This window comes from Limulus polyphemus, unplaced genomic scaffold (assembly GCF_000517525.1).
Source record: "Limulus polyphemus unplaced genomic scaffold, Limulus_polyphemus-2.1.2 Scaffold4626, whole genome shotgun sequence".
Lineage (NCBI taxonomy): Eukaryota > Metazoa > Arthropoda > Merostomata > Xiphosura > Limulidae > Limulus > Limulus polyphemus.
In genome coordinates, this window is record NW_013670236.1 from 50,878 (window position 1) to 60,924 (window position 10,047).

Consider the following 10,047-nt stretch of genomic DNA (forward strand, 5'->3'; position numbering starts at 1 on the left):
TTTATGGTGTGACAGGACATTCTACAAAATTGTGGGGACCAGTGTGGGTGATTATTGAGCTCATGGGCATAAAGGACAGACAGAAAGTATACTTGTTATTGGTTTATTGTATGTGGTTATTGTTCGGGACGAACAATATTAAGGAGGGGGCAGTGTTGCGTCATCGAGGTCACGTGACTGGTGTGGCGCCCTCTAGTTTCTAGAACTATCTTGTTCTTTCAGGAATGCTCTAGTATTTGCTAGATAGGGTAGGCTGGTATATAAAAGAGGGGAATGTAATGTGTGTAGACAGTGTGTAATTGATCTGCAGTCAGAAGTATTATTGACGTTTGTTGATATAGCGTTTGTTTTAGCGCGAGTATTGAGATTAAGTGTATCGCAGAGTTATATTCGGAAAGAATAAACCAGTTTTATTAAGAAAGAACTTGTGTCGCTTAAGTTTCGTCGGAACGAAGTTACGGAAAGTTAATTAACAAACGGAGACGTAACAATAGCATAGCAGTAGTTGTTCATGAAAGCTGATGAAATAGAGCATAGAGCCTAAGTTAAACCACTGCTATAACTTTTGGTTTGGTTGTTGTTAAGTGCAAAGCTAAACAATGAGCTATATGTTTTCTGCCCATCACGGGTATCTAAACCAGATTTTTAGTGTCTTAAGCCTGCAGAATTACCGCAGAGGTTCTGGGTCACATCATTATGACTGTCGTATCCGAGCTGGCCTGATAAGCTTTGGCAAAAGGCCTGGCCCGGTGGTTGGGGCGCTCGACTTGCAATCTGTGGATTGCGGGTTTGAATCCCCGACACACCAAACATGCTCGCCCTTTCAACCGTGGGGGCGTTATAAGTGACAGTCAATCCCATTATTCGTTGGTAAAAGAGTAGCACAAGAGTTGTTGGTGGGTGGTGATGACTAGCTGCCTTCCCTCTATTCTTACACTGCTAAATTAGGGACGTCTAGCGCAGATATCCCTCGTGTAGCTTTGCGCGAAATTCATAACAAACAAGCAAAAGGCCTCATCAGCTTTGGATATGGTAGATGTAGTGTGATTTACATGGCGTAACACATTCTACTTTGCCTTCATTTAGAAGTTCTTCGAACTATCCAATTTTCAGTCTTCTGGCTCCTGTTAAGTACTCGAGGACTTACAAAAAATATTAGCAAGTGACTCACATATTTTAGACTATATTTTAGTTTTCCCTTTGCCGACAGAGGACAGTTTACTCACAAGAATGGCGGGTTAGTTTCAGTAATATTTACTACTAGTGATAATGACTATCGTAAACATTTTGAAAGTAACTCTATGACTGAAAATGAAAAATCACAAATACTGTTCTTTTTAGATATACCTTTGTAGTGCAAAGCGAGTCATATAATATACCTAAATATTTCAGTCACATTATGTACACCACATGATGATAATGTGACTTTAATTTTAAAATTTAAATTAAAGATAAACTAAAAGTTAGTTGCTCATACTGTGTTTGAGCATAAAACTAAGTTAAAATAAAAACAGTTAAACAGTGGAAAGCATGTTACTGTTAGTCACTTAGTGTTATTGTAGTAGTACTATTTACTTACTACTGTAGCCTTATAAATAGTATAGGACTAAGAGCTTCTGGTTCTACAGTAATACTAAAGAAAAGGCCACCAATTCCGTGATTTATTAACAACGTAGCTGTCATTGAGTACCAATTACGTCATTGACAAACATTCTCACGTTGAGTCACGATGTAATTGTTTATAATTTCAGCCGAAACTTGGAATAGTTATACTATTACTACTAAATGTAAAAAGATCATACCTTTATGTCAAAGTATACATTACAAATTACTATCGAATTAAAATGAGAAGTAATGTGATTAATAATAAATTGTATACAGTATGGTGAAACTCAGTAAAGTGTAATTGATGCTGCTAAATGTGTTGTTATCTAACTTCTAAGTACAAAGGCTGATACTGAAGTATCACTCATCAAACAGATTCCAAAATTTATAAATAACACTAACATAGCACTAATCATATCAAACTCAAAGTTAAAAAACTTTGAGATGTTTAAAATATAAAAGGTTTATGTTATAAAAAGTAGTATAAAACATACTTTAGCTTAGGAATACAAATAAAGAAAAAATTACATTTAAAAAATACGCATTTTCATGCAGTCATTAGAACTTAAGTTGTTACGCATCAACTCTTTAAGCCTGTAATTTTTTGCACATTCTATGGGAATTATTGATTATTTCCTAATAATTATCATCATACCTTATAAAACTTCAGTTTTCTTAATTTTGTGGATAATAACATGGTTTGATTAGTTTCCAGCCAGAGAGATATAAATGTTTTTGGATGTTGTCACCACCCGATGGGTAAATCAGGATTTTCGGCTGAACACTGGTAGCGTATGCTCGGGTTTAAGCAGTTAATGACATCTTGAATCTTTGCAATTTCATTTCAAAATAAAAGATTTAATTTTTTTTTTGCAGCACCTGAAAAGTGCCTAATCCTTCTATAAGCTTAAGAGTACTGAAAGGAAGTCTAACAAATAAATGAAAATTAAGGCCTAAACTAGTTTTGTCATATTTCAGTTTTAATCCTTTTTAGCCTAGCTCTCTGTATTTAAAAATACATTATATTCAAAGAATAGGAAACAAATAAGTATGGTTAGAAGAGACAGGTTTTATGTTAACTATTATTAATAATTTTGTATTGAACTAGTACTGTTATGCAGAATTGGCTTCAATAATAAGTTGCTTCATAATTCTGAATCATATTGTTGATGTACTGTTGATGACAAGTTGTAAATAATTTATGATGGCATTTCATACTGTGCCAGGCTGTTGTGCTTAAGCTATTCCTTGTTTTTATTGAATATTTTATAAGCTCGTGACTATTTATCACATCTTATATTCTGATTTACATTCACATTGACTTTCAGAACACTTTTAATTATATATGATCTAACACATGGACAACGATTAAACCTGATTTTTATTTTTCAGGAAATTGTTATACTCCTTTTAAATTGGTCTTCATTACTGCTGATGGCAACTCATTCCTTAAGCCAAATACCCTTTTAGAAAAATACAACCATTCTGACTATACTATCTTTTCCAAATATTGAACTTATGTCTTTTGGTCCTATAGCAAAAGAAATCAGTGGCCTTTAACTTATCAAAACCCCAGATGTAAACTTCGATGAGATCACCTGTGAGCCTTTTCTCGAGAGAAAATATGATTCTTCTTTCATACCTAAAATTATCTAGTCTTTGGAAACTTTCTACTTTATGACACATACTTCTTTTGTGGAAAAATATCTAGAAAGTCTGATAAAAGGAACTATGCAAATTAATTTATTGAAATTGGTATAAAAGAGCCAACGTGGATTTATTAAAGAGCAATCTTACTTTACTAATCCATTAACATTTATTTATAGGAAAGGGTATGTAGTTCAAATAAAAAAAAAAGAAAAAAAATTTAAAAGGTGCTACATAGGAGATTAATTATGAATATTACACTGGTGGGGGTTGGGGAAAGTATGAAGTTATTGATAGTTAGTTTAGTCTGATTTGACTTTTGGTTTATGTTTAATGTTTTAAGACTTTACATCGTATGTAAATTTATTTGTTTGGAAACAAAACTATTTTGTAAGGTTTACACTGTGTACAAATGAAATTAAATAACAATTGTAATTTGTTTGAACCAGATATTTGTCAAAAGAAAAGATGATGGATCTTCTTCCTCCTGAATTAGTTCCAGATGTTCCAGTGTTCACCAGTCTACCACCAGCAGTAGATGGACATGTACGATGTTATTTGCAGCTTCATATTCCATATATTTCTTGGGTACAAAAAGCCAAAAATGCAATTACAGTTAATGATTCTGTAAGCGTGAAGGTACGATGGTGGGGAGAGGATGCTGTTAGTTGGGCAGATTTTATACCCCGTGACTTGAGTGACATTTCTTCTCCATCAAAGGCCAAAACTACAGCAAAATACAAAGTTTGTTCAGGTCCAAAACAATTTTTGGCATATTTAACAGGTATTTGTGTTTCTCTTTTATTTTATTTTTTTTCTTGTAAGTGGCATTGTAGTGGAAAATAAGTATTTTTCATAATAAGTTTATGCAAATGGAAAATTAGAAAAAATATAATACAGTTTATGTCACTCCTTTTGTTGTAAACAACTGTCTAATGCATCTATGTGTATCAGATCTCAATAGTGATATTTTTATGATAGGTTTGTCACTATATTTATCCCAATACCTCTTCTGTTGCTGAAATAAAGGTACTATTGAATTTTAATAAAGTCAATTTGATTCAAAGTTTTAGAAACATACAGAATACAAATGTAATTTACAAGCAAGTTTTATGTAATAACATGGACACTTCTTTTCAGATATGAAAGAGTTGGTGGCTGAAGTGCAAACAGAAAGTACATTTCTGGGTTCGGCAGTTGTAGGTAAACTGTCTAACCTAACAGATACATCAGTCATAGCAGGGTAAGGAAGTTTTATAAATGAAAGTGTTAATTTAAAGAGGAATGATTTTCATTGTGATTTATTTAATCAAATATTTGTTGGTAATAATAGGTATCAGGATGGGAGAGACTGTATTTAATCCATAAATACTTGCATGAATCCATATGGATAACAATCTAATAATAATGACTTCCTATCTATTAAGTACACAAGTACCTAAGGATTAAGTTGCATTGATTTTTGTTGTTTTTTTATGAGTAAGGTGACCCCAAATGTAGGCCTCCTTTGGCCAGGTTTGACCATGGATGAGCATCCGTCCATTGTTAGCTCATGTTGATCGCTCGTTTAGAGCAGCGTCTCTTGTGACTAAGGAGACTGACACGAGAGTGACAGTCCCGGTTGCAGAGGTCACACATGTGCGTTGACGCTGGTCTGTTGGCTGCCTGTACCTTTTGATGCGCTTGCTTCTCTTCTGCCACCACCGTCAATTCCTCTTCACCGATCTTCAGCTGTTTACGGAGAGTGTTTCTCCAGTCGGCGCGATCGGCAGTGAGGTCCTCCCAAGTTTCGGTGTTGATGTTGAGCACCTTCATGTCTCTTTTGCAAATATCCTTGTATCTCAGCTGCGGGCGGCCGATGCTTCTTTGTCCTTCGGCAAGCTCTCCGTAGAGGATGTCTTTTGGGATTTGGCCATCCTTCATACGGTGCACGTGGCCTATCCAGCGCAACCGGCACTGTCGTAACAGAGTGTACATGGTAGATTGTTTCGTACGAGACAAGACATCGATGTTAGTTACCTTGTCTTGCCAGGAGATACCAAGTATGCGTCGCAGGCTTCTGAGGTGGAAGGTATTCAGTCTTTTCTCTTTGTGACCCTATAGCCTTTTGTCATATCCTTATGTTTCATGTAATTATGCTTTATAGGAGAACTATCATCTCGTATGTAAATGACCTAAATAAAATTGAATAAAAATGATAATTTATCAGTATAATCTAGTTCACACTATAACAGTTGTTGTTCATTCAGTTTGATGGTATAAGTAGTCTTAATTGCTGTTTTTCAGTCATTTATACCAGTTGGCATGATGAGCCCTGGTATTTGGCAAAAAGTTTTTGTCGTCACTGGATATAACAGACATAGTGTGGTTGAACGATTGTTATACATTCATTTTTCATTCGTTATTAGAATTAATACTGCAGAATAAGCTAGGCCTAATATGGCTTTTTTTGGATATGATTTCTCAAGTGTGTTCTGTTTTATTCATTTCCCCGATTTATTATAATCCCCTTTCTTCCTTGTTACATGATACCCCTTTCTCTCAGTATTTTGTATTTTCCCCCTTCCCTGAATATGAGGGTTCATGCAGAGCATTTTGTATCTGATATGTGTGAGGGCACTAGCATGCCTCGCCCTCCACGGGCTTCAGACCAGTTTTCTTGAGCATACCAACAGGCTAAATTTTATTTTTGATTCACAACACTTGGAATCGTTTTTGCCCATGTGTGGGGGCAGACCTTGATTATCCGTTTTGTTTAACCCACACTCAGTTTTTCCACCTTTGTCTTACCCTATTGATTTTTCTGTGGTACTTGTCCACTAACCACCTCCTTTCTGAGGCCCTACCAAGATCCTGAGGGTTTTTTGGGGGACACCTTCTCTCTGATTACCTCTATGTTGGCACATTTGTCTTCTTCGGCTCTTTCTTTACACACTTGGTTTCTATTTTGTTCATATCTTCTGGAGAGAGGCGCTGTATTGTCCCAAGTTCATTTATCACCTACTTTTCCCCAAGGCTTACCATTGTATTGTCTTTTTCTCCAGAGGTCTGTTTTCAGAAATATTCCTGAGACTTTGGAATCCCATGTTGAATCGGTGAGACAGCAATCGACCCTTTCATCTTTGGTTGGTCGTTTTTCTTATATTGAGCCTAGACAATCCCCTATCACTATTTACCATCTCGCTCCATCCCAGCCCTTACCAGTTCCTACCTCTAGGAGTTCCTCCTCTCATGATATTATTTCATGCAGATGGACACAGCACCCACAGTACCGGTGACTACTCAGTGGGTTCCAGTCCTGTGGGGTTTGCTTGAGTGATTTTGCTCCCCTATAACAATATTTTGACACTGATATTTGGGTATTTCCTGAGGAACTTGTCATCCACTTCCTTTCCCCTCCTCCGTTATCTCCAGTACCCATATCCTTTCCATTGCCTTGGGATTCTACCACCAGGCAATGTCTGTCCGAGGTGGTACAAAATCTTTTCTCCCAGAAAGTCATCAAACCTGTAACTCATCCTTCTCCAGGTTTTTATTCCAGGCTGTTTGTAGTACCCAAGAAAACCAGGGACTGGAGGCCTGTGCTTGATGTGTCCAGCCTCAATCAATTTTTGGTTTGGCCCCACTTTACCATGTAGTCTTTTCTCACCTTCAGGTGGTCTTTTTATCCAGGTCTATGGATGACCAAGGTGGACGTCACGATTGATTATTTGCATATTCCGATATATCACCTGTTAAGATGCTATCTTTGGCTTGTTTGTCAGATTGTAGTGTATAAATTTTGTCCCCGCCCTTCTGGCTTGCTTCAGCCCTGTATGTCTTTTATTGAGTGGTCAAGGCTTTTGCCTAACATACGCATGCTCGGTGGTTGCACTTATACCATTACATGGATGACTGGCTTCTGTTAGCTCATTCCAAATAGCAGTCTGCCCACAACACTCGTCTGCTGCTTTTGGAGGCAGCTCGTATGGTTGGTTGGTCGGTCAAGTTGGAGAAATCATTCCTTATACCTACCCAATATCTTGTCCACTTGGGTGTTTTTTCAATATTTATCTCAGTTGAGCTCAATTTTATTTTCTCTGACTCCATTCAATGGAGCTTTCCATTCGCCATGCTCTTACTGCTCGCGAGGTTCTATTGCTTTTGGGAATGTGCCCAACTATGGAAACCTTTATCCATTTGGGTTGAGTGCATATGAGGTCTCTTCAGTAGGCTCTGTTGACCAGTGGAACCTTGTATGGGATCCCTTGGAGACTTTTATTTTCCTTCCTCCTTCTCTTGTTAATGATCTGTATTGGTGGTTGAACAGGGCATAGACATCAACGGGTGTTCCTACTTTGCCCTCATCCATATTTGCATATCTTCACAGGTGTTTTCCTCCATGGCTGGGGGGCATGTGTCAATCAGCAGGAAGCTTCAGGTCAGTGGTCTTGGGCCGAGCAGTCTTACCATATCAACATTCTGGAACTTCCAGCTGTACATCATGCTTTGAATCATTTTCTTCATCTTGCCAGGAATTGTCTGGTCATGATTCATTCCGACAATTCTATGGTGATAGCTTATATAAATCACCAAGGTGGCACCCATTCTCCTTCCCTTTGTGGTCAACCCTTGGATTGCTTTTTTTTGGGTCCACAAACTTGGTATTCATTTCCTTTCATGTCATGTTCAGGGTGCATTCATCCTTGTTGCGGATAGTCTTTCCCGTCCAGACAAAGTTCATTTGACGTACTGGTCTCTTGATCCTCTCCTTTTCTAGTGGCTATGCCTTTGGTGGGATACTTCTCACCTGGATGCATTTGCCATATCTCTGAAAGTTCCTTCTGATTTGGTTCCTCATCCACTTGCACTGGCTGTCAATGCGTTCAGCCAGGATTGGACCAACAAATACCTTTATGTGTATCCTCCCATTCATGTCAAGTCCCTTTGATTGCTCCATACTGGTCACTGGCATTTCACCCAACCTTTTATACCCTCTGTCTTCATGCCTATTTTTGTATCCAGTCCTTTGCGAGGAGATTCGGATTGTACCAGTGAGTCGTTTTTAGCTCGTTCCATTTGCTCTTCTTCTGTGGATGTTTATCAATGTAAGTGGAATGTTTTCTGCCATTGGCCTTTGTGTAGGGGATTCTGACCTCTTTGACCCACTGTTCCTCATCTTATGGATTTCCTCACTTAGTTGTTTTATCCAGGGTCTTTGATCTCCTTGATCATGAATTTTTGGGTTGCCTTATCCCACACTTTTTGTTTTTCCATACGCCTTAAAGTTTTTACCTCTCATTATTGTTGCATTTCTTCCAGGTTCATTGTTCTCCCTGGTGCACAGTCCTTCCGGATTGGGATGTCAATGTGTTTTTTCACTGCCTTACTTGACCTCCATTTGAATCTCTGTACTCACGTTCAATTTTTCACTTATCTCTTAAGACTTATTTCATTATCCTCTTGGCCTGTGGATGTCATCAGTCAAAGTTATTTGCCATCAACATTTCACATGCCCTATATCATTCCACATATGTTTTTCTTTATTCAGATCGATCTTTCCTTTCCAAAACTTTGGCAGCTTGTAAGGATAATTCCTCCTTCTCGTTGATTTCCCTTCTTTCCATTTCCAAGCTATATTCCCGGTCTACTCCGGATAGACTACTATGTCCCATACATGTTCTTCATTGTTATAACTTTAAATTTTTAGACTTTAGGTGTTTTATATTATTTTCAAAGAAAGTGAACACTAGCTTGAAAGTCTCATGTCTTTATTTTGCCCCCACCCCCAATTGAAAATATTTGGGGGGTATAGAGATTGTTATTTATCCATCTACCTGTAAATGTCTACATTCTACGTGCTTATTAGAGTTTTAAATAGCAGATTTAAAAAAATTTTTGCAGGTCATTTCCCTTGGGGATGAGAAAGAACCCTATTTATTTTGTGGTTGAGAGGTCAAAGGTTAAGATAATCATTAAAAAAAAGCATTTGGTTTCTGAGTGAAAGAAAATTTAACCGTGCACACACATCATATTTATCAACACTCTAAAACTAAAAGAAATGAAAAGTTAGTGGTCGAGGAAGGAATCAGCCATTCTAGTGTTGACTATTTTCATTTTTGTATTTTTAGATTTATGATATATACTTGTATTTAGAGGAAACAACTTTAAGTGTTTTTTTGTGTGGTTTTTGTCAGGGTGTACCCAGTTGTGACTGCTGAAGGGAAGAAGATTGCTGATCTTTACATTAGCATTAGCCTTCATAGTGAAAGATCAGGTTCGCTTCATTATATTTTAAACATGTTAATTAATAAATGTATGAAATTTAACGTACAGAGGACTAACTTAATAGAATAAATATTAAAAATACATAAATGCACTTCATTTATAAGTATATGTAATAAAATGATTGCTGAACAGCTGTTTTAAACTTTTTGAAGAAGAATGTGTTTAAACAAGATTGAATTAGTATATTTTTTAAGTTGACATCATACTCCAAAACTGTTTATTTTACACTGTTTAGTTTTTGAAATATGAAGTGTGGGTAGAAACATGAAATATGAAAATATATTTGCTTCTAAGAAATGAATAAAAATTATTTAAGTATATTATTAAGGAACTGTTTGCTCAAGAACCATTGCTTAATTTTTGTAATATTTATTTATCTGCATATTCTTAAATTCATTTTCATAGTTACCTACATATGTTTCTTACAAATAGAAGTAAACTATATGATTTTTAGTTTTCAAAGGAGTGACTATTTTTATTATTTTTCCTTAGACAATAATTTTTTTTTTTGCCTGGCATGGCCAGGTG

At 36.6% G+C, this 10,047-nt stretch overlaps 1 protein-coding gene across 1 annotated transcript in view; it reads left to right on the forward strand.

Moving 5' to 3' along the window:
• Positions 1–1,208: 1,208 nt before the first annotated feature.
• Positions 1,209–10,047, forward strand: part of LOC106471441 (C2 domain-containing protein 3-like) — a gene marked incomplete at its 3' end in the record, with an annotated part of 28,831 nt that continues 19,992 nt past the window's right edge. The window contains exons 1-4 of the mRNA XM_013932043.2: positions 1,209–1,237; positions 3,702–4,036; positions 4,393–4,495; positions 9,429–9,508. Of these exons, the coding sequence (XP_013787497.2) occupies positions 3,721–4,036; positions 4,393–4,495; positions 9,429–9,508 (499 nt within the window). The remainder of the gene's footprint in view (positions 1,238–3,701; positions 4,037–4,392; positions 4,496–9,428; positions 9,509–10,047) is intronic.